The sequence below is a fragment of the Microtus oregoni genome, unplaced genomic scaffold (assembly GCF_018167655.1).
Source record: "Microtus oregoni isolate MIOR12 unplaced genomic scaffold, Mior012 000047F_ref0000412, whole genome shotgun sequence".
Taxonomy (NCBI): Eukaryota; Metazoa; Chordata; class Mammalia; order Rodentia; family Cricetidae; genus Microtus; species Microtus oregoni.
Window position 1 is genome coordinate 6878621 of NW_024543221.1, and position 24320 is coordinate 6902940.

A 24320-nucleotide genomic window follows, 5' to 3' on the forward strand; every position below is an offset into this window, starting at 1 on the left:
GCTGTGAGCCCCTCCCAAAAGGGGCGACTTCATTATGCTGGATATAGATGACCACTGCAAGTGGGAAATCCTCCACCTTTGTCCTTAAACCCTAGGATCTCCTCCAACCCTGCTCCAGGCAGGATTTATTTCCTCCTTTCCTCACTAAGACGTTGGATGACTTGTATTTCATAGTAATAAAACCTCTTGCTATCAGGTACAACACAGAAAGTAATAAATCCCCTCCATCACCACCACTCTGGGGCCGTGCCAGCCTGGCAGAGCACTGGGGTCATTCCTCCTGGCTGTTTTCTTTTTCCTTCTCCCACCCCTTCCCCACAGCCCTTCACGAACCATTGCCGCAGCCTACTTCCTCTTCTTCCAGGGCCACTAGACATATGGGTGGGAGACAGTAGAATGGTCCACCAGACCCTGTACACCTTGCATTTGAGACAGTGCCTTTTGTTAGCCTAGAGGTCACAGAGAAGTCAAGGCTGGCTGAGCAGTGCACCCTAAACATCCACCTATCATCGCCTTCCCAGCTCTGTGAGTTCTCTCTATCAACTTGTGCAGCAAACGCTTCACCGGCAGGCCTGTCTCTCCTGGCCAGCCTTTGTTTGTTTGTAGATAGTGCCTGGTATAGTTTGAATATGGAATGTTCCCTGTAGGCAGGCCCTGTGTTTGAATGCTTGTTTCCCAGCTGGCAACCCTGACTTGGAAGGTTGTTGAACTCTCTGGATGGGGGCTCAGCTGTCAGATGCAGGGCCCAGGGTACAGCTGAGGGGGCTATAGGCTGGGTGGGCTTCCTGCATAAGCTCCTTGCTTCCTAACTGCTGGGGCCATGCAGCCAGCTGCCTGCCACTGCCACGGTCATAGCTGCAAACCATTCCCGTCACACCTTTGGTGTCTTGCAAGGTGGTGGGATTAGGGGGCTCTAGCCCCTAAATCAGTGCTTCTTAGCTTTTCATGGGGATCACCTAAGGCCATCAGAAAACACAGATATTTACATTATGATTCATAACAGTAGCAAAATTGCAGTTATGAAGTAGCAACGAAAATAACGTTATGGTTGGGGTGAGTGGATGGTCACCACAAGACGAGGAACTGTGTTAAAGGGCTGCAGCATATAGGGAGGTGGCCACCCACTGCATAAACCATTAACCAAAGTAAGTTCTTCCCCTCTCTCGCTGTTTCTGTCAGAGCAACAAGAAAGCGCACCAGCACCGGGCCTCACTATATAGCCCAGGCTGATCTTTAACCTCGTATCTTTCTGTCTCAGCCACCTAAATGTTATGGTTACTGGCAGCCCTACCCACCCAGCTTACAGTTTCTCCTTTATGGGATGACTCTAAATGACATGGAAAAGTTTGGAGAAGACATTGTCTTGTCTGTGGTTCACATCCTCCTCACCTCCTGTACCTCTTCCCGTCCCCCTCCCTCCCGGGGAAACAGGTCTGAAGAGAAGTCTAGGCCTTTGGGCACATTCCAGCTGCTTTGTTCTTTGATGGTTAAGAACTCAGTACAGGGCTGGGGAGATGGCTCAGTGGGTAAAAGCTTGCTGTGCAAGCATGAGAACCTGCATTCAGTATCTACATACAAGCAAGATGTGGTGGGGGCTGGTGGTAGATCTGTCATCCCAGTACTGGGGTGGAGCCAGGAGGTAGACAGGCCATTCCTAAAGGACTCATTGAAAACGGCGCACCCTGAGTCCAGCGAGAGACCCTGTCTTTACAAGATGGAGAATGATAGAGGTATAACACGCTCTTCTCTGCAAACTCCTTGTCAGAATTTAGTGCGCTAAACACTCGTGCAGCCCACATAGTAGGTGGCTCCCACGTAGTAGGTGCTCACTGCATGTGACTTTTGCAATCACCACTGCAATTTTCTCTTACTTCTCATAGTGTGGCTAAAAACGTCAGCTGCCTCTTTTTCCTTGAGCAGCTGCTTTTGGGCCAGACACTCTATGCTTGCTCTCCTATAGAGTTGCTTCTTATTCTATAAAATCCCTGCAACGTGGGCATCGCTATCCCTGTCTTCCGATGATGGGAACTAGAGCTCAGGAAGGAAGTGGAAAGAAAGTGCCTGAAATGTGCGTAATACAGAAAGGGAAAATCCCCAAGGTCTAGTGGTTACTCAGGATCTGAGCCAAGACCTGAGCCCAAGGCCACTCATGTGGTACCCACAGCAAAGCTGCCTGGAGTCGCATCACATGATGATTTGCTCTGTCTTCTCTGTTTCTCTTCTCTCCTGTGCGCTCTCTCTCTCTCTCTCTCTCTCTCTCTCTCTCCTTTTCTATTTTCAGTGCTTCTAAAGATTTGTCCATATATCACAAAACTATAGTGCTTTTCCGCGGACTAGCATGTGCTTTTTCTTGCGGAATACTGGTACACTTCATTCTAACATGAATCTTAGAAGCACAGTCCACAGTCTGAGTGTAGCTATTTTGGGGGTATAACCTACAACCACGTCCAAAAGCATGTGTGCACACATGTATATACGCTCTCACAGGACCAAGGACTGCCCCCTTGTTATCAGTGACTGTTTCCCCATCTGCTAGGACTTTCTATAAGATCAGAACAAGAAAGCACCGATTTTTAAGGAAAAAAAAAAGAAATGATGGTATAAAAACTCAAATCTCAACTTGAGAGGCTGAGGCGAGAGGATGAGGAACTTGTGGGCCCCTGGAGAGGGTGGGACCAGACCAGAAGGTGGAGTCTCCTGGTAGGAAATGACCTTTGACCTTGATAGCTAGCCAATGCTAAAGGATTAGAAAGGCTTCTGATTGTTTTCTTGACCTCACTTGTTGCCTGCTGAGCCTGCTTCTGGGAGGGGTTCCTTTCTGTTGGGCTGTACTTGTTACAAGTCAGGCTTGCGGCTTCACAGTTCATTACAAAGATGGGTGGACTCACAAGAAAGCAAGCACAGTGACCCTGTGAGTGTCCAGAACACCCTGGAAAGGACTAATCTCTAGTGCGTGAAATGGTAGTAAGAGGAAGGCTTAGCACATTGGCATGCCTGCGTTAAACACACAGGCAGGACCTGTGCCCTAGACCAAGATGCCCTAGCATGTACAAGTGCTTGCTGCCAAGCCTGACAGCCTGTGTTTAATTCCTGGAACTCACATAGTTCAAGGAAAGGACTGACTCTCACAAATGTTAAAAAAAAAAAATGTTCTTTTTTTATGTAAAAAATAAAGCAAACACCACATTTTCACTATACTGAATTAACCTAGTTTACTGTGGTTGCAAAGCCAGGGTCCCCCGTGGGGAACTTGGGCTGCCATTTTTTCCATCTCTGACACGATACTTGAATAGCTGTGGTCACGTCAGGGCTGCACCCTCAGCCTGCAGTCCTGTTCCCTTCGCCTGGAAAGCTCTGGGTCGAACTGAAAATGGTACCAGTTTGTCTGTCAGAAGAACTCTGCCTGATTCAAACACGCTGATGTCCCTCCCGCCTAGGGCCTGAAGCTTGTGGTAGCTTTTCAGATTGGGAACCTAAGAGACTCAGCCAGATCCCTTTTCAGCCCTGAGTGTAGAAGCCTGAACCAAACCTATGTCCACTGTGTGGGCTGCTGTGCACAGCTGCGGTGTTCAAATGCTGCGCTAATTGCACTGTGCTAGCAGACTGTATTTCAGCCGTCGGTGCGTTCACACTTAGGAAGGCTGTTAGTATCGATTTTAAAGGTGGTAGATTTAATTTGGTTATGCAGTTGTCATACGTAATTGTGTTCCCTTCAAGTACAGCACTGTTTCTGTTTTCTTTCTTGTTTTAAATTTAAGAAATTGCACTTAATGTGAAGTAACTGAGGAGGAACACTGTGACTGTTGGGGTGTTGTCTGTAACCTTGTAACACTGAGCCATTAAAATGCTCACTGCTTTGTGCTTTTAAGCAAAAATTTCTATTATAATTAGGGGAAATCCAGAGAGGAAAGGCGAGGCGAGGTGAGGAGAGAAGAGGAGAGAGTTGGGGGAAGCCTGGGCTACACAGTGAGAGTCTGCCTCAAAAACAAACAAACAAACAAACCAATTTGAGATTCAGAAAATCCACACTGATTTATCTGTGTGCCACCTTGGTCTAGCCTGTGGAGGGACAATGTGAGAATTACCAGGACATCCTAGCAACCTTGAACCTCAACATGGTCTCTGGTGGCACAGGCTTTTGTGAGCTGCTGAGAGAGGCAGAAGAGACAAGTGACAGACGCTCTCTTATGTGGGAGCTTTCTGGTCTACCTTGTGGAGCACATTCCTCCCTTTCGTCTTGAGCCCCCAATTTCTCTCTTAAAGAAATAAAGAAGCCTTGATTGCCACCGGGAATTCCAACCTGTAGCAGGTTGCGTGTTGAAAAGGGTACCCAGACTTCAGAACACTCTGACACAGATATATTCTCACCTGGCGGTGGCTAAGACTGCCCTTGATTTAACTGAGCGCTCCTGCCATTTCAGGGGATAGTTGCTTCTTTGGAGCCCAGAAACACTTGTCAGCTTTTGATTCCAGCCCACCTTTCCCTGCTGCAGACACTGTCAGTAGTTCTCCGGTTCCCACCAGCTGCCTCTCCTGTGCACTCCTCCATGGCTCCCATGTGGCTATGACACTGGACACGCAACACATTGCTACTGTGAAGCCTCAGGCTTGTTTTTACACCGAAGTCTAACAGTTGACATCAGATGCCTGCTGTATTTCTTCAGGAGCCCCCCACTGCAGTGACTGAGCTGGAGAGCAGGTCACAGCCCCTCCCTGGGGGCTCTTGGGTAATATTGATCTTGAACTACATCTGTCAGCGTATCTCAGAGCAGGTGAACATTATATTCCTCCCAGCCTGGAAACAAGCTGAGCCTAGCCGCGTGATCATTTGCTTCCTTGGGTGGGCACATTTATTGGCCTTCCGTGTTGTTACAACAAAAGTGCAAAATGTAATGTGCTGTATAATGTTTATTGATTTTCCCTGAGCGGAAAGCAAAGTTTCAGATGCCGCCTTGGAAACAGCTATGACTTTGGCATGCAGGGGTCCATACAGCTTCCTGGATTCATTATCTAAGCTTGGGTCGGACTGGGGACAGCTGCCACAATGGCAGTTTTGACTTCTCAAGGCCTGCAGCTCTTTTGAGGAGCATCGGCTGATTGATTCTGTACATTATCTGCCTGAAACCACAGCCCCTTGCAGAACTTAACAAATGACAGCGTAGGCCGCCTGGAGGTAATGTCAACAGAGTCGTGGATCTCTTCCCGCCATGCCTTGCTCTGCGAGGCCAGATGATGGCATGAAGTACCGCTTCTTGGCTTCTCACCCCTAGGCTTATCTTCAAAGTGTCCTTATCTTCAACTTCATTGTGAGCGACTCAACCACTCAACCAGGCATTTCTCTAACACAAAGCTTCTGATTCAGTGGGTGGGGAGTGGCTACAGTCTGCACTTCCAGTGTGTTCCTAGCTCACCCAGTGCTGGTGATCCGTGGACTCCAGTTCCAACAGTAAGAGTCTGGTGAAAGGTGACCAGACCAGATACCATGGTGTATAGTTCACACACCAACTCTGCTACATGAATGTGCCGAGCCTGAATCCAGCATGAGTGTGGTGAGCCTGCATCCGGCATGAGTGTGCCCAACCTAAATCCAGCGCGAGTGTGTCAAGCCTGCATCCAGTAGGAGTGTGGTGAGCCTACATCCAGCATGAGTGTGCTGAGACTGCATCTGGCTTGAGTATGCCTAACCTGCATCTGGTATTAGTGCGCTAAACCTGCATCCAGTATGAGTGTGCCAAGCTTGCATCTGGCGTGAGTGTGCTGAGCCTGCATTTGGCATGAGTGTGCTGAGCCAACATCCAGCAGTTGGTGAGAGGAAGGAGTTGGTTTTATCAGCTGTCTGTCACAACTGCACAGAGCAGGCATTTTAGCTTGGATTGCCCATTAGAGTTACTCAAAGGGCTCTTAAGAGTTGATGAAGTCCACAACCCAGTCCTAACCAATTAGGCAGAGTTTCTCTAGTGATTCTAGTGTGTGTTTGGGGCTGAGGAACCACTGGCCTAAAATAGTAAGACACTGTTAAGGAGCTGAAGAGACAGCTCAGCTGTTAAGAACACTGGCTACTCTTCCAAAGGACCCTGGTTCAATTCCCAGCACCCAAATGGCAGCTCAGCTCAGAACTGTCTGTAACTCCAGTTGCAGAGGACTGGACACCATCACACAGACATAGATGCAGACAAGCATTAGTGGCCACAAAATAAAAATAAATCTTTAAAAGAATGGCACTGTTGAAACACAGCTTTACTTTGGCAGCAAGGGAGCATGCTGGCTGTGATAACTCCACTGAACACACCAGGAGTGCCCACTGTGCTGCGTCACTAAGCAGATCATGCCCATGCCTTACTCCTTGTGCCAAATGTAAGGTAAACTGGGATTGTGTGACGGTCCCAAAGGGCGGGCTGTGGCGGAAACAAAACAGAAGTTCCTGTTTGTGATGCAGTGCCGTGTGAGTGTTGGTCAGTTAGACATCTTCTTATGGCCAGCTGTCCACGGACTCTGCTGTCTTCAGACTCCATGGGAAACTATTTCCATTCTAGCTAATATGGAAGAGATTTATGGGTCTAGCCTGAACTCATGGTACCAGTTGCTGTGTGTTACAGCTAGCTGTATATTACAGCTAGTTGACTCTTGGGTCTAGCCTGGATTTGTGTATTACATCTAGTCACGGTGCATTGACTAGAACCTGGACAGACAGGGCCCCAGGCAGTGCAGGCTGGAAGCACTGTGGCTCTGGTGAGCAGCAAGCAACCTCTGCCACTCACCATGTGGGGTAGAAGTGGATGCATCATCTAAGGGGTCAGCCCTTTCCTACATGGAAACATCTGTGCCCTGTGAGCACCTTTGGAAGACATAAGGATGAAATGATCCATGAAAGCAGTTGGGCTCACGCGTTGGAAGGATGTTAAAACGCCGGAGAACATGGGTTATAGTGTTCTGCACTTACACCCTTCTGTTTGTATAGATATTCATGAGGAGTCCAGGCTGTTTGTAAGGTTCATTTTCCTCTTTTGCATGGGTTGAAATATATAAATGGACTAAGGACTTGATAAATAATCCATAATTCTCAGATGCTAAACAGTGGCCTCCTAGTTTACTCAGACAATAGGTATCCACGGAGAGCAGTCCACTCATCTCTCTACCGCCCTGGCCTTGGAGCTGCTGAGACTGTGCCCACATCCGGCTCCTCCTCCAAAATGAGCCACCCCGCTCGTGTGTGATCCATCCCCTCTCATCTTCCTTCTTTGGTCCCTCAGCCTGTATCACCGGTCTTGTCCACCATTCTGAACCATTCCCACTGCCGTCCACCAACCATGAACAAGGTCCAGAACCCTGGTGGGGTCCTCTTTGACCCTCCAGCCACCCCATTTGCTGCCTCCCCTCAGCAGACTTCTTCTCCCGCCCATTCTCTGCACCGTCTCCAAGCGGATTTGGTTCTACCGCTGAGTCTCAAGGTCACAGTGATTTCCATGGAGCCAGACCTATGGTCACACTTCTCTTCCTGTGGTTCTCGGTTCACTAGGGAGCACTCCCTCTTCCTCATAGCATTCCCTCTCAGCATCTGTGAAACAACCGACCATGCTCTGCTCATCTCTTTGTTCTCTCTGATGTCTTTGACTTTGGACTTGAGACCCTTTCTCTATGTTTTCCCATGGTCAGAAATACTGTCTTTCTGCTCATGACTGCTGAGCTCTAAATTTATCCTGGGCTGTTCTCCGGGTGCCTGATTGATACTCACTGGCAGCTCCAACCTAAGAATAAAGCTGAACTCGGTACCACTCCTTCCCACACGGCATCTACCTAAGGTGGTGAATGGCACCACCATTAACTCAGGCCCAAAATCTGGCCATCATCCTTGGCTCTTCTCCCAGGGGCCCCCCAATCCATCTATCAACGAGCTCTTATATAAAGGGAACTAGAATGTTCAAAGGGCATGCCACCGCTCTCCTTCCCAGCATGCTGGCCATCACTGTCTTGACCCTAGCTGCCATCATCTGTCCAGGTCATGACAACCATGTCCTAATAACTGTGCTGTCCCCCAGCTGCCAGCCATACACACAGAAGCCAGACCTGGCTTTTAAGGCTGTGCCAAGCCTTGCTCTTTACAGCTTCCCATCGCATTTCTGACAAAAGTCCCAGCTTCTTAATGTGGGACTGTGGACCTCACATGCACTAGCCCAGCTGACTCCTTATCTGGTTGCTATGCAACCCTCCCTCTTCTGTCCCACATGGCATCATTGGTCAGGCTCCTGTTCAGAGTGCTACCTCTGCCCAGCACATTTTCTTCCCCAGCACTCCCTTGGCTGAGCTCTTCCTGGTCTCTCTGCCTTACAAAGCAGTGGATACTGTAGTGGTTTGAATGGGAATGTCCCCCATAGGCTCAGGTGTCTGAACACTTGTTCTCCAGTTGGTGGCGCTGTTTGGGGGAGGCTAAGGATAGAGGCTATGAAGTATGTTGCTATGGGAGGGCTTTGGTTTTGATAGTCTTGTCCTGTATCCAGTTTTCTCTGCTCTGCTTTGTGCTTGCCGCTGAGGATATGAGCTCTCAGCTCCCTGCTCCAGCTGCCATGCCTCCCCACCAAGATGGACCCTGATCCCTTTAGAACCATAAGCCCAGATAAACCCTTCCTTCTGTGAGTCGCCTCATCCATGGTGTTTTATCACAGCAGTAGACAAGTGACTAATGCAGATGCCTTTGGGATGAGACCAGAATTCATCATCATAGTGAGAGAATCATGTGTTTTACTGATTGTTTCCCAGTATGTTGCAAATCGATTTTTCCATTCATCTTGTTGTGGACTCTTAGCAAGCAGCTGCCGGCCAGGTTCTGATCTGAGACCCTACAGGAGTAGAGCTGTTCTGGATTTCAGCCTAAAGGTCATCTCCCTCAACAGCTGGTTTAAGCGGTTCCTTGGAGCCCCTAGTACTGCTAGACTCGTTCCACTGCCTCCCAGTTGTCCCAGGAGAGAACTCGTGATCGGGTGTAATTGAAAGCAGTTGCTGGTTCTCTTTTGAGCAATTCCTTCCATTGCTGGCAGGAAACCCATGGTTCCTTTAGGCAAGGAAGGAGAACAGAGAAGCTACTGACTACACCATCAAGAAACATCGCTGAACCTCCGGGGAGGCTTGATGGATCTTCTCCTCCTCCTTCTTCACCTCCTCCTCTTTCTCTTCCTCCTCCTCCTTCATTCATGGGATCACACTTTGGGCCTTCCGCATGCTAGGCAAGAACATCCCCATCTAATTGCATCCCCAGACCTCCAGAAGAGGGTAGGTTTAAATTCCCCGTAATGGAATCTAATCTGCAGTGTCAGGGTGGACCAGAACTCCAGTGGATTGTCCTGCATTATGAAGGAGCAGAGACCTCAATGATGTCCCCGTATGACCTACCCTCTCCTGGTGGAGACTGCTCCACCCACAGCTTCCCTCTCTCCCTGGCCCTTTCCTCCTTTCCTTCACCCCTCACTCCCAGTGGGCCCTGTAACCAGTCATATTTGCTGTCTTGGTCATTGTTCTATTGCTGTGAAAACACCATGACCATGGAGCTCTTGTATTTATTTGGAGCTTGACTACGGCTTCAGAGGTTTAGTCCATTTTCATCATGGTGGGGAGGGAGCATGGCGCATGCAGGCAGACGCGGTGCTGGAGAAGGAGTTGAGAGTTCCACATCTGGATCCACAGGCAGCAGGAAGAGGGAGATAACTGGGCCTGGCTTGAGCATTTGAAACCTCAAATCCCACCACCAGTGGCACTCTTCCCCCAGTAAAGCCATACCTCCCCCCAAAAGCCCACACCCCTTAATCCCTCCCAAGTAGTCCTACTCCCTGATGACTAAGCATCAAACACAGGAACCTAGGAGGGTCATTCTTATTCAGACCACCACACTTGCCTCCATGGAAGTTCTGTCTCTTCCTCCCTGTCCTCCTCCTATGTCTGAAGAATCCTCAGCGTTCCCTCATCCCCTGTGTACATAGCCCATTTCTATCACGGAAGAAGCATCACGCTTGGCCTTTAGTCTCTTAACCACTTTTCCCTGCCCCCAGTTCTGGCATCCATCTGAGATCCTACTGCACACAAAAGAACTTCTAACTCCTATTAGTCATGCCTGCCAAGCTCCCTAGGAAGGTACACAGGGTCGCACTCCGTCCTGGCTCTCCAAGTATGTGAATATGTGGTTCTCAAGTGTCTGAGCAGACAGGCAGGTTTTCCCAGTCAAAGAAATAGCCATTGCTTAGGTGCTAACCGTCTGAAGAGAGGATGTGATTTCATTTCAGTTGCTGGGTGGGGGAATAAATGATCTTTAAAATAAGCAAAATAATATAGTCAATGTATTAGATAAGTAAAAGAAGGATCCAGCAAGCCTAGAGCAGGCTATTTGGATCTGTCTGCCTAAGGGGGCAGGTACCCCAGGCCTAACTCTGGAAAACCTGTGCTTAGAGCATGCATTGGCTTTCTCCCCCACTTCGTTTTGCTTGAAGTAGTAGTTCACCTCCCCTGAGATCAGATGGTGGGGAGGTAAGCCTGGTGTACACAGGAAAGGGAGAAGTAACTCAGGTCCCTTCACCTGTAGCCAAATGAAATGTGTGGACCCTGGAGGGGTGGTGGTGACAGCCTGGGCTCTGGCTTCTAATACCTCCACAGTATTAACTGACTATGGCATTTGCTGCCTGGCCTTGAGGAGACACTCTGAGCCACGTTCACTCTGGAAGAAACTGAAGATCATCTGGGAAATGCAATCAGAGGCAGAATGGGGTTGATGTGGTGTTAGTTTCTTACGCATCACGGTGACCCAAGCACAGATAAAAGCACCTTAGTGCAGGAAGGGTTGGCTTATTTTAGATCCTGGTGTCACGCAAGTCTCAGCCCATTGTGTCTGGGAAGCAGGAGGCAGTGACCCTTTCACATTGTAATGCCAGAAACCAGAGCACAGACCAGACCCAGGGACAGCTATTACCTCCAAAGGTCTCCCCCAGTGACCTGCTAACATCAGCCAACCCCATCTTCCAGAGGCTCCACAATCTTCAACATAGTACCCTACGCTGGGGAGTGTTCAGAATATGGGCCTGTAGGGGACACATGAGATTCAAATCATGACATTGGTTTTGATAAGAGAAGGTACTGATATAGCAAGGCTGGGTGTATCACAGGGAAGTCCCAGAGAATAGGGCCGTTTACCTCCTGGGAGCTAAGCAGGATTGCTAGGAAGCCCTGTCGGGCTTCCTCAAAACGTTTAGGCCTTTGAGCTGTATCAGCTTCCTAAGAGTAAGGCAGTTGTCTCCCCAGGGAAGACTCCCCATACTTCCATGCAGGAATAACCACAGAGCCATGTGTGCCAAGATGGGGCCAATGGCAAGTGTCCCTGTGGTTTCTGTGCCCTTCGTGAGGAGCATGCAGCAGGGGTTGGGAGGATGGACACTCTAATGTACCCTTAATTGGCACTTGCTTTGGCCAGTGTTTGGGGAAGGGACCTGCCATTACCAGCATCCCTCTTGAAGCAGAGAGGCGGCGGAGGTGGAGGAATCCCAATACAGTCAGCACAGTTCCTTCCTGCCCCCAAACTCTTCCAGAAGCTTCACTTTTAACAAGGCTGGGGGCACGGCGGAGGGGGTCTCAGCCCTAACTGTGATAACAAGCCACTGGGATAAACCCATTGCTAAAAAGCTTTGCTCAGAGAAAGCCTAGTGAGTGTGTATCATTTCCCTTGCTTGTTAGATAGGAAACTGAGAAGGGGAAAGAGGCAGAGGGGATAGGGCCGAACTCATTCCGTGTTGCCAGAATGATCCTAACACCGAAACCAGACGAGCATGCTATGTGAAATCCACAACAAAATATTAGCAAATTGAGCCCAGCAATGCATAGGAGAGCATTCACTGTAGTAAATGGGCTTTTCCCTACTTACAGTGGCTTATCAGAACTGAGTGAGAAGCATGTGTATAGACATGCAGAATGCACAAAGGGCCCCACAAGGTTGTGGCTGTTTTTGCCATACTCTGTCCAAATGTCCAAAGAGGGGAGAGAATCAGGGGTTTCACGGTGGGGACAGACCTTGGCAGCAGGGGAAGGAACTGCCTAGGAACTTCCCAAGAGGCAGGACAGGGGAGAGAAGTGGACTTCACTTAGGAAAGAGGTCTGATGCAGACCTCCAGCTCCAGCTCCAGTCACTGTAGTCAGCGTAGAGCAGACTATGGGTCTCTGGCCCCCATCTCTCATCTCCTGTCCTCTGCCCCACCTAGGCCATGTCTGTCCAGTTCTATGAGTGACTGATGGGAAGCTGTTCTGCCACCATTTGGCGGTTAGAAATTTCCCATTGGTCCTGCAAGGAGGCATATCCCACTGTCCACAAATAAGAAGTGGAGTGCCCGCACCTAAGAGACAGAAATCAAGATCCATTCCTGACGAAGCCTCAGCGGAGCCTCACTTGGATTCTTTCTGTAAAGGCCCGATATGCGGGCCGTGGTCCTCCAAAAAGTTACCAAAAAACAGTAACTGCTATACATCTTCTCTGAAGGTGAAGAAATGCTTTACAAACTAAAGTTGCAGAAGATCCTTTGTTCCTGCCACACACGGCTTTTGCTGAGAGCAGGTAGCCAAGAGGATCTGAGTCCCGCTGGGGTGAAGCTGTGGCGCACCAACTCGTGGTGTTTCTAGGAAATGCATGGATCCCGCAGATGCTCAGCACACAGTACTGGGGACAGGTTGTTTGTCCTGTGCCTGAGGTCGCTATGTGGTCAAGGGTGTCTGTCTGTCTGCCTCCTGGGGATGCTGTGGGGAAGAGGCCTAGCAGAACTCAGAGAGCCTCATGGTAGGCAGTGTTGTGGATGGATGTCCCTGGAGCTCAATATTAGGACTTTGAAATAAGCCTCACATTTATAACCTTTCTGATGTATGTTCATGCATGTTTGTAGGGGTGCATGCATGCATGGGGGTGGGGCAGAGCTCAAGCTGAGGTGTCATTCCTCAGGATGCTCTCTGCCCTGTTTTTTGAGATAGGGTGTCCTACTAACCTGCAACTTGACAGTTGGGCTGAGTTTATCCCCCGGAGAGCCCTAGGGATCCACCCAGTGTAATCCCAGCACTGGGATTACAAGTGTGCATAGCACACCTAGCTTTTTTTAAAAATGGATTCTGGGGACCAAATCCAAGTTTTCAGGCTTACACTGCAAGCCCTTTACTAACTAAGCCATCTCTCCAGCCCATCAAGTTTGTAACTAATGATACTTTTGATGCTTCCTTCCAAGTCAGAAGAAACACCCCGCACCCCAAATTACCCCTGTGCAGGCTTCCTTTACAGAAAGCTAAAGGTACAGTCAGTAGAGCACTTAAAGGTGCGAAGATAAATGTTTCCACTTGGGGGGGCGGGGAGACAACACACATCCATCGCCTGCCGATTCTGAGAGACTGTAAACATCCACAACCATTTGTGTTTCCCTGGTCTCTGAGGAAGTATGGTGACCGGAGGCTTCAAGCTCTCTGATTGTTTGGTGCTTCTCTGCTCGGGAATCCTCATATGTAAAGAGCCTGGCATGGAGCCTGGGCAGTGCCCGTCCTGAGAACGGATGCGGCAGAACCCCAGTGAGTCTGCGCAGTCGTGATGCTAATTGCCATTATTTATTCAGAATCGCTGGGCAGTGCATCTTGCAGAGCTTCTAATCTTCCTGTCAACCCTGGGCATTAGTGAGTCTTCTCAAGAAGAAGTTACCCTAGCTGCCTGCTGCCCTGAAGCACAGGGGCATGAGCCAGGATTTGAACACAGAAGTGGACAGCTTCATCACACTGACAAACTGAGTCCCTTTGCCTGGGGCTTCATGTACTGATTCCAACAGTCACTCATTCTTCAGGCCAAGCCGGGGGACATCCTGCTCATAATCACTTACACACGTTGATATAGGGCTTCTTTAGTGAGGTGTCCGAGCCCTGGAGGCCCCATCTGGTAATTTTCCAACCCTAGGATGGCCCTTGGGGACTTGTTCAGACAGCCTGCTATGTAGGAGCCTGTTGATGCATGGTGTAGCCTTTTCCCCAGCAGTTTCGGTAAATAACAGAATACTTCAATATATATCCACATAGTGAGCTGATCGCTAAATCTAAGCCATGAACACCCCCATCTCCCCATAGCTGCCTTTTCATCTAAGGGGAGAGCTGAAATCTGCTTTTGCCCAATTTTAAGGGCACATACTCCCCGGACTTTAGAGAAGATTTCCAGTCTTGTTTATCCTACCTAACCAGTTTGTGCCCTTTGACCTATAACTTTCTGATTCCCTACCTTCTGGCTGTTCTAGTTTGTTTTTATGAAATATATATATATATATATATATATATATATATATATATATATATATATTCCATGTACTGGTGAGCTCACAATCATGCAGAGTTTTTCATCTCTGGCATATTTCATTTAGCATAATACCTTCGGTGTTCATCTGTGTTTTTGAAAATGGCAGAGTTCCCCCTTTAAAAGTCTGAGTGATATTCCCTGGGCTATATCACATTTCCCTTATCTGTTCATCAGTTGGTAGACCAACATTTTATACACCTTCGCCCACAGGAAGGGTTTCCACTTGTGTATAGCACCCACAGTAGTGCAGGGGTTAGGAACCCTCAGACAGACAGTTGATCCTGTCGGCCCTGGAGGCCGCTGGGCCACCCTTCCCATTACCCTCCTGTGAACCAGTGAGGAGATGACCACACAAAGGAGGGCTGAGTAAGGGAGGAGACTGTGCTATTGCCCTTCAGTTCTCAGAAGTGTAAACACCGTGGGTACCTTTTCCCTGTTCTTCCTGGTCACCAGCCATCCTTGCTAGCCAGCTTGCTTACCTCCTGAGCACCCTGTGGGTAGCCATTCTAGACACAGAGCCCTTGTAGAAGCAGAAATAGCAGTGCTTGCCATTATTGTGTCATGGTGTGGGCGTGTGCCAACCCAGAGGACAACCCCTGGCAGCAGAAAGCTCCTCAGTGTTGAAGTCAGAACTCGGTGTTTCCAGTGCCTGCCTGGAGGAATCTCCCATCAGCCACCACCTAGCTATGCACACCCCAGACCTCAGATCCATCTCTGGGCCTGTGTTCTAGACAGGCTACCTGCTACAAACCTCACCTCTTAGACTCCCACTGCAAGCTGCTTCAAGTGTCCCCCAATCTCTCTGTCCTGGAGGTAGTTCCTTTGGCTTCAGCTTCTCCAAGACCTCTGACTGTCCTGCTTTCTACTGGGACCCCAACAACCCCTTCTTCCAAACAACCAGGAGTGACCGTGGCCTGCTGTTGCTAATCTTGAAACTTCCCAGGTGCCTTTGCCATTTCTCTACCTCTTCACTGAGTTCCTTCAATGTTCAGGTCCTAGCCAGTTGCACTGACCCACTATTACAGGCTGGGTGGGACCTGAGGCCTTCGCAGCATCCCTAAGCACAGCCCCCCGGACACTGCTGGCTTCATGAGGACACTGGAATGAGAAGGGGCTTGCTCGTAGTCATTGGCTGCTGAGTAGTTCTGCTGGAGCTCAGTTCAGTGCCTACATGTGTAGCAAACCTCTGCTCCCTCTCACTCGCCTGTTGCTTCTGTAACATGTCTCTTTATCTTTAAAAGGGCTAGTAAGACCTACATTGCCACACTGTTTACAGGGTTAGAGATAGGTGCCCAAAAGGGGCACATCTTGGGACACCTCCATCAGGGGGCCATCTTATTATCCAGCTCGAGAAGCACGTAACAACAGGAAGTACCCCCATATATTCTCTGAAAGCTTTGGTGAGTTTGAGGTGTGGTGCATGGTGCCAGGGGGTTCTACCCTAGCCAGAGTATTTGGCTGCACCTAGGAAGGCTCCAACAGTTGGCTCACCCTTGGGTTTGTCTGACCTTCTTAAAGCCCGTTTTTCATGGTGTCTGAGGTGCCATCTGAAAGGCAGGCATTGGTAGACTGCGGTCTGATTGTTTCCTGAGGGGTGTTTAAGTGGCATGCTCTTTAGTTCTGAGCCCTTCTGCAGACACAAGAGCTCTTTGTGGCATGCCATGCACAAACAGCAAGTTCCGCTAAAACCATCTGCCCAACATCAGAAATGAGCCACATCCCGCCTTGCAGCCCAGGTGGGATCTCAAGGTGGGAGGCTGAAAACAACCTTCTCCCCCTAATATCGTACTACGTGGGTCAGAAAACCCATAAACATCATCAGGACAGAATTAGCTTCCACTTGATGGGGTTGTTGAAGACCAGGACTTGCAAAGGGTGAAGGGTGTGTGGACAGAGAAAGAAAGCGTAGGACTTGCTCCCACTGTCCTGGTGGCAACTGTGTGAGGGGCCAAGGCTAGGACTGCCAAGAGAAGTAGAAGAGTCCCTTCATGGTTGCCATTGGTTCAACCCCAACAGGACATGAGGGGGTCATGCGGGGCCACAGCTCTCCAGTTTGAACAGTTCCAGATAACTGCCTGGGTAACAGAAGGAGACTTGGCAGCACTGTGCCACTGGGTAAAGATTTCGTCCATAAATACCTTAATTTTATTTACTAGGTTGTCTGGCACATAATAGCATGCATTATTAATAGAGTAGCTTAATACTATCTATTAAATAGGCATACTCTTCCTATCGTATGATGAGCCTCTCATTTACGAGGTGCTTTACAACACCACGTGACCCCATCCATGCTCAGAATATCCTAGCAGTCTTCCACTGACCTTCCGTGAAAACACAGGCCCAAACTGCAGTCTGGTATTTCAGGTATAAGCGTATCCTGAAGTAGTTGCCATTGGCCGTGCCTGTATTGTGTCTGAAGGGCTCCTCCCAGGAGCCTGTTGGTTCTGAAACTTTTATTCTCCCCAACTGCCCAAGTTTGTCCACTACCTCCTATGGTGAGTCACGGAGATTTCATCTGCCACCCGAGGCCTTGCGAGCGCTACAACCACGGGACTGTGGTAGAGTTCTACTGTGATCCCGGCTACAGCCTCACCAGTGACTACAAGTACATCACCTGCCAGTATGGAGAGTGGTTCCCTTCCTACCAAGTCTACTGCATCAAATCAGGTGAGACTGGAGGCCACAGCCTTGGGGGAGGCTGGTCCTCTGAAGGCAGCCTCCAAGCTGGGGCCAGGCTGTGTCCTGAATGGCATCTTATCTTATCATGAGCCTCAGGACCCAGGCTGTAGAAATGATCTATTATTATAGATAGGGGTGGCTGTGTTGGACTCTGCCAAGGGATTCCAAGCCTTTTGCAGAAGGTCAGTAATATTTATGAGCTGAATCATAGAGCTGGAACCCAGGGAGGAATTCACCTTCTGCAGTTTCTCACAACCTGGGTGCTTCCCACCGGCAAGGATGCAGGCCCATGGGTGTAACCAGAATTATGAGCATGGCTCAGGGATCTGAGCAGTGGATGAACCCACCCTTCTCTTCCTTTGAGGGACACATCCAATAGGAATAATGTCATTGTGGGTAAGAACTGATGTCACACAGGTGGAGACTGTCTACAAGCTCCACTGCCTCCTGGTAACTGATGTGTGTTAGCTGGCAGCTTTTCCATAGGTCCCAGAACACCTAGGCAGTGGCCCTGTAGAGGAGTCCTGGTACTAGCACGCACCCTTCACCTGCTCCTCCCACTTCTGCCCACTCCTTCCAGATCATAGCCTTGGCTGCTTCCCGAAGCAGCAGTGTTGGTTGAATGCTACTCTTCTGGATACAGCTGTGATGCTGGGTATCTGGAGGCATGGGCTGATACTATGAGCCAGCAAGAGGAGAGGCACTGAGTCAAGAGAATGGCCACTGAGTGCAATAATGGGATGCAGTATGCTGGGAGCACTGCTCCACAGAGGGTAAAGTGATGGCCAAGGAATAGACATGGACCCTCGGTCTGCACGGCCCTTGCTACATTCCGTTCTTTACCCCCACAGCATCGTTTTGACCCATGTCTGAACAGGTTCTTCAGGGAAGGACACATTTCTCTCTCTTCAGTTGCATTATTATTGTTTTGGCCTGACCTAAGTTCTCCTGCCCGGGCTGCAAATTGAGCATGCATGTCTGCAGTCTCACTAGTATCTACAAATACACCACCTGCCAATATATCTTCAGCCTGGCAGGTCCCATGCTAGTGAAAGGTTTCTGTATCATGTGGATCCTAACATGGTTTACGAGCTGCACTGGATGTATGGTATGTCCGTTTAGTCCCAGAGGCATAGCATGTGTACCTCATGTGCCAGATGACCACCCCGCAAAGGAATGCGGTACCTCATGCCTGGCTTTGTTATCTCTCACGGCAGAGCAAACGTGGCCCAGCACCCACGAGACCCTCCTGACCACGTGGAAGATCGTAGCATTTACGGCCACCAGCGTGCTGCTGGTGTTACTGCTCGTCATCCTGGCGAGAATGTTCCAGACCAAGTTCAAGGCCCACTTCCCCACCAGGTCGGTGCAGTGGAGAGAGCGCAGATGATTGTAAAGTCTAAAGGTCTGGGTAGACTGTCCAGGAGAGAGCACCGTGATGAAGACAGCCTCATCCCGGCCTCCATGGGCGGGGCATTCTGAAGCAGGCACTCTGGAGGACTGGAGGAGAGAACCAGGCCAGGCATACAAACTGTGTGTGCTCCATCAGGAGTTCCAGCCCCATCATGGTCCACCTGCTGTGGCCCTAGAAAATGATTTGCATATACCTATATACCTGGGAGGCACCAAAGTCAGAGATGGGGCACGACCCAGGTCAACGAATAGGGCAGGAAGCTTTAGAAAGGAGAGCAGGCCTATGAGTGGAAAATCAGAAGGGTCTGGGGCAGGGGCGGGGGAGTCTGGGGCTTCAGATGGTGATTCTCTATCCTTGGTTGCACCAGAGGGCTCAGGTTGGTGTCTCCATGCCTTTGTTCTCCTCACGCCAGAACTGTCCTTACAGCTGAGCCTTGTCAACTCATGGCTTCGTTACCCCTAAGTTAGTCAGCCTCATCCTTGAGTTGTCACGATGGTTCCTAATCACCAGAACAAGAAACTTGAGGTTTATGTGTGCCAGTATTTGGGCGAGAAGGAGGCTCCAAGAATCAACTCTGTTCCCTCCAAACAGCCCCGTAAATCTCTCACCTCCCAGGAGCATGAAGGGGGAGAGGAGCGTCAGCTTCCCCTCACCTCGCACGCCCTGACAGCTTCATGTCACTCAGTGGTTCTCCTGAACCTGGCAGCAGACACACTGTAGGGCACACCCAGCAGGCACCTCACTCTCCCCAGCTACGTGTGCTGGATGTGGGGGTCACCTATGTCCTCTCCAGGCCCAGAGGTGTATCCAGGTGGATGCCGCCCTGGTGGCATCACCAGGCTTTTGCTGAGGTCTCAGAACTTTCCTTTCTTTACCTCAATCCTTTCATTTGCTCTCCGGGTCTTCAGTATTATTCCTTATTAATCAAGGGGCCATGTTCTATCTCTAAGCAATTACAGTGTCTCAAGAAGGCCAAAGGCTCACAAGAAAAGCTGGACTACACCATTGTGATTTCTATTTATATATGTGATTCATATGGCCTACAAAGCTATTTTTTATATATGTGCTTGGAGGAGTTTTCTAAGATATGGACTACTAGGGTGTTTTTGAAATCTTCTCGAGACTGACTAGATGCTCTTACACTGTCCTCAAGTTGTTTAGGGAAAAGTTGTTATCTGTCCAAATGGAACACAAGGTGCACAAGGGCGGACAACTGTGTTCTCTGAGTCCCAGGTGTCTAATATCAATATATATATGAAAGCCACATAGCATGGTTGGAGCTGTGTAGAGGGGACAGTCGCCCGAGCAAGGGCTGTTGGGGTAAGAAATGAGCAGAGGTGTCTGGCTGCTCGGATCTGACAACAAGAAAGCAAGGAGCGGGGAAGAAGTCCTGAGTGAGCTAAGACACAAATGGGAGACCTTAGAATGACCAGAGAGGAGCGAGCACAGCTTGTTCTGGGTGCTCTAGCCACACCAGGCTGGAAACACATTTCTTCCATCCGTCTGTCCGTCTGCCTTTCCTTCCTTCCTTCCTTCCTTCCTTTCTTCTTTCCTCCTTTTCTTCCTCCTCCCTCCCTCCTTTCTTCCTTCCACCTTCCAGGGAATGCAGGTCTAGGTGATCTCTTGCCTGTCTGGGTAGCCTTTGAGGACTGGAGCAAGAAGGCGAATGCCATAACCCCCAAGCTTTTGCAAGATGTTTCATAAAGCTGTAGGCTTGAGACTACCCCTCTCACGTTAGTGATCAGCACAGGCTAATCCAGCCCCTCCCCACAACAGCCATGTCCAGACACTTCATGTGCCTTCCCAGAAGCGCTCAGGGTTCTGGGCATCATCACACCCAAATGGATCACCTCCGCTTCCTTCTGTGTGATCCTCTGGTCTCCTCTTCCATCTTGAGTTCCCAGCAGAGGGAATAAGCAGGCAAGCTCTAAGCTATTGTACTTATTGCTCTGGGCTCTTCCAGAGCCAGGAGCAGAGCCTGCCGGTCATATGGGTGCAAATGTTGATGACGTACATCTCCTAGGGTCAGGTGCGAGGCCAGACCAGGTGCTGTGCATGTGCTTCATGAAGGAGTCCCTGTAGGAATGGTGAGCTGGCTTTCCCACACAGCAACTGTGCGGCTTCTGTCTGGACCATGGTGCAGCATTGGGTCTGAGGTGACCATGAACCTGGGTAATTGGAATGGCACCATCAGAGGGGTGATTAACAGTCTGCCTTTTACATTTTCCATTGTGTTTCATCTCTCTAAAGTTGAGTGGTATGGTTTCATTTGTTTGTTTTGTTTTTATAAAGAAGAGGCCTTGTAAACACAGACAGGCCCTCTGGGCACTTAGTGTCACCCTCCCTTAGGATGGAGAGTGCTCTAAGGAAAACCTCCTGCAGAACCAGGCCATGGTGCATAGCACATCCACCAGGAAGGACTGAGAGAAGGGGCTGTTTCTCCACACCGCCTCCTTCCTGACGTTCCCACTGTTTCCTCCTCACAGGGGTCCTCCCAGGAGCTCCAGCAGCGACCCTGACTTTGTGGTAGTGGATGGTGTGCCTGTCATGCTTCCGACCTATGATGAGGCTGTGAACGGAGGCTCGAGTGCCTTAGGCCCCGGGTACCTGGCCTCTGTGGGCCAGGGCTGTCCTCTACCTGTGGATGACCAGAGCCCTCCAGCATACCCCGGCTCCGGGGTCACAGACACGGGTGGTGGGGAGTCAGAAACCTGTGACAGCACCTCGGGTTCTTCTGAGCTGCTCCAGACTCTATATTCAGCCCCCGTGTGCCAAGGGGGCAGCCACCCTGCCCCAGACACCCCGGACACGATTCCGAGCACAGCAGGGGAGGTGGCATCCACCAGCCCAGGCATTGACATCGCAGATGGTAAGCTCCGGCTAGCTCCCCAGCACAGGGTCAGGACCAAGGGTCTGCTTCTTCCCCAGCTGCCATTGCTTCTCACTCTCGTAGGGCCATCGACAGGCCAGTGGTAGCAAATAGTGGTCAGTATTGTATGAGCAATAAAATCCCAGGAATAGAAATTTCATGAAGCCCCAAAGGGTACCCAGCCATGGAGTTAAAAGGCTGGAGGGTAGACAACACCTCAATTTCAATGCCTCCTATTATACAGGGATTTTATCTTGTCCCTTAATTGAATAGGATTTCTGAAGGTGCTGCTCAGGAAGAGCCTCACACACAGGCAGAGGAACAATCTAGACGTGTGCACCAGGTCCCAGCACATCTTCCAAAACTGACTTGCACAAGGCTGGTTCTTCCATGCTGCTGTGCACACTGTTAATCCAGTGCCATGCACACTGGGTCCTACCATCCCGCTTTGGAAGGCCAGTGCAGGGAGACATGCTGCCCCGGACTCACCTAGGGGGCACCACATCCCCACCTGACCCCAACCAATACTGTGTGCATAGAAGTCACATGACGCTAAAGATGCATCCGTCACGGGGAAGATCGTAGCCCGTGAAAATGGTGAAATGTATGGAAGTAATCAGGAAGGAAGTGCAGCGCAACCCTGCAAAATCACATTGATTCTAGAGTGTGGCCACAGTAAACAGCAGAAGCAGGGCAGAAACGGGCCTGCTGGCCCCCAGAGCCCCTTCCTGTGCTCCTCCCTGCTCGTCTGCACTTGAAATGGTAGCATCTTGGCTTGAGTGACTGAGAGCCGTGGTGAAAGCCTAACATTATCCTTTTTATGAGCTGGATATAAAAATCATAAGCTGTTCTCTAGCAAATAGCTGGTGTTTGGAGCGGGGAGAGGGGATGCTGTTTTATTTGACCTCTAATGGCTGCGTGGATCTGAACACTTTCCTTTCTTCCTTGATTTCTGGGATGGGAGTAGTTTTAATGAGGCTCGTAATTCCAAATCGTGTGCTAAGCAAATAACCATCCCTTCCTTTCCAGAGATCCCTCTCATGGAAGAAGATGCCTAGCCGGGCCAAGTCATGGTCATTCCACTGTTCCCTTTGGGGGAAAGAGCCTTGACCCTTGGAGTGAGGCCACAGGCAGACAGAGCCTGGGGGAGACCGGGGCGTTTTCTAATCTATCTATGTGGGGACAGCGATCACACCACACGTCTCCAACAGGACTGCGGGTCTGAGAACCAGCAGCGACAGTGCTTTTCAATGAGACCCACAGGTTTGTCACGGCCTGCAGGGAACCAAGGACTCTCTGCACCCCCGCCCCCCATGACAGCGTTGAGCGTCTCTTGATCCAGAGCGTGAGACAGTGCCGCACACATCCCAACGAATCACATATCCTGTTGGCTTGTGTTAACAGCACTCCCTGCCCCTCTGCCAGCATGTCACATTGTGTCAATCCGCTTCTAAAATCTGCTTTGAACTGTCTAGGGACTCTAGATCTGGACAGGTCTGCCACTGTAGAAAGCCCATGTTAATCGGCCAGCCCAGGAGCAGATCCTTCTCCTGTCCCTTGTTAGTAAGGCAAGACTCCCAAGGCAAGAGTCTCATGTTACATCTGTATCAGGACCACTGTCAAAGCAGGATGAGCGGTTCAAATGAGAAACGAAATGAAGAAGCCAACTCTGCTTTCTGGAAATTTCCTCACACAGAGAGCCCCCCCCCCCCCCACACACACACCCATGCCCTGTGCTATCCTCTGATGACCAGCATCGGTGTCTATATCCGTCCATGGTCTGGCAGTGGATCCATGGCATGGGATAAACCTGGGCTTTCCTTGATGAGAACACATCTTGTGGCTGACCAGGAAACTTGGTCAGGATTGGTTTGGTATTTCAGAGAGACACCACTCACAGTTACCTGCTCATGCCTTCCTCTGTGGGTCATTGTTATCACATTGTCCCTGACCCTAAATCTTAACCGTGCTTTTATTTTTCCAAACAGAAAGTGTCTGTAAAACACATTCTGCATCCGAAGAAAGTATAAGGCAGATCTTTTGCACCCCCTGCCCCCAGCTCTCTGTTTAGTCCCGCAAAGTCTGAAGGCTGGCCTCCCAGCCCCAAGTCACCCGGCTCTCTTGCTTTCAGGGGGCCTTTGGCCCTATCTGCCTGCCATTCTGTATTCCTCCTGTGAGGGTCTCATGATGCCCACTGGGTGTTGTGCCTAAGAAATTGATTGGTTTTTAGAGACTCCCCAGTGCAGAAGTGTCTCTTCAAATACATGTTGGTCTGTGGTGTTGATTCCGTTCCTCCTCTGGGTTTTAGACAAATATAACCATAACCCTCATCCATAAAAATCACTGTGCTGGCGAGCAGCAGCGAGGGCTGGAAGCTTGAGCGAGTCCTGTTTTCTCTCGACACAGACTGATTAAAAATTAAAAAGAAAATGACAGTTTGAAGCGTGACTTTAGTAGTAGAATGGAGTGGGGAGGGTGGGAAGTGTGTGACAGTGATCGTGGGTGACAGAAATAAAACATGGGCTTAAGAACACACCGCTGAAGGAGATCCCACACGGAAAGGGTGACCTCCACACTACCTGATGCACAGCCACCCTTGCCCGGTGTTCCCAGTGGTGACAATGGTGCTGAGCCCTTGGTTACAACTGTGGGCAGTTGGAGATCGCTCGAGTGACAGCCTCATGCTGTCCCGGGTACAGCCCAGTCCCACACCATCAATTCCGTTTATTCAAAGGAATTGATGTGTGGTGAGGTGGTGCTACCTTCAAAGTAGACGCCCTGGGGAACCAGGCCTACTGTGAGCAACCTCTCCCCGGGAGCCAGACCTTGACTCTTCATTCCCGCCTGTCCTTCCTCCTGTGCCTCCTCACACGGGTTGTGTCCGAGTGACCTACCAGCAAGAGTCTGTTCTCCCGTGAGGCAGGCAGGGAGAGGCACAAAGAGCTGTCCAAGGCCATCCCTGCCTCTTTCCAGAAGATGCTCCAGCAGCAGGACAGCAAGGAGTCTGTCAGCTTTGTTGGTGCGCC

The 24320-nt window shown here is 50.0% G+C and overlaps 1 protein-coding gene across 4 annotated transcripts in view; it reads left to right on the top strand.

The window, feature by feature from the left end:
• Susd4 (sushi domain containing 4) overlaps positions 1–23723 on the top strand; it is a 128510-nt gene extending 104787 nt beyond the window's left edge. For 3 of the 4 annotated variants that reach the window (XM_041635430.1, XM_041635429.1, XM_041635428.1), the window contains 4 exons: positions 16802–16999; positions 18229–18373; positions 20912–21294; positions 22324–23723. In XM_041635430.1, the coding sequence (XP_041491364.1) occupies positions 16802–16999; positions 18229–18373; positions 20912–21294; positions 22324–22352 (755 nt within the window). In that variant the 3' untranslated portion in view covers positions 22353–23723. The remainder of the gene's footprint in view (positions 1–16801; positions 17000–18228; positions 18374–20911; positions 21295–22323) is intronic. The other variant, XM_041635431.1, reaches the window with a different exon arrangement.
• The last annotated feature ends 597 nt before the right edge of the window (positions 23724–24320 follow it).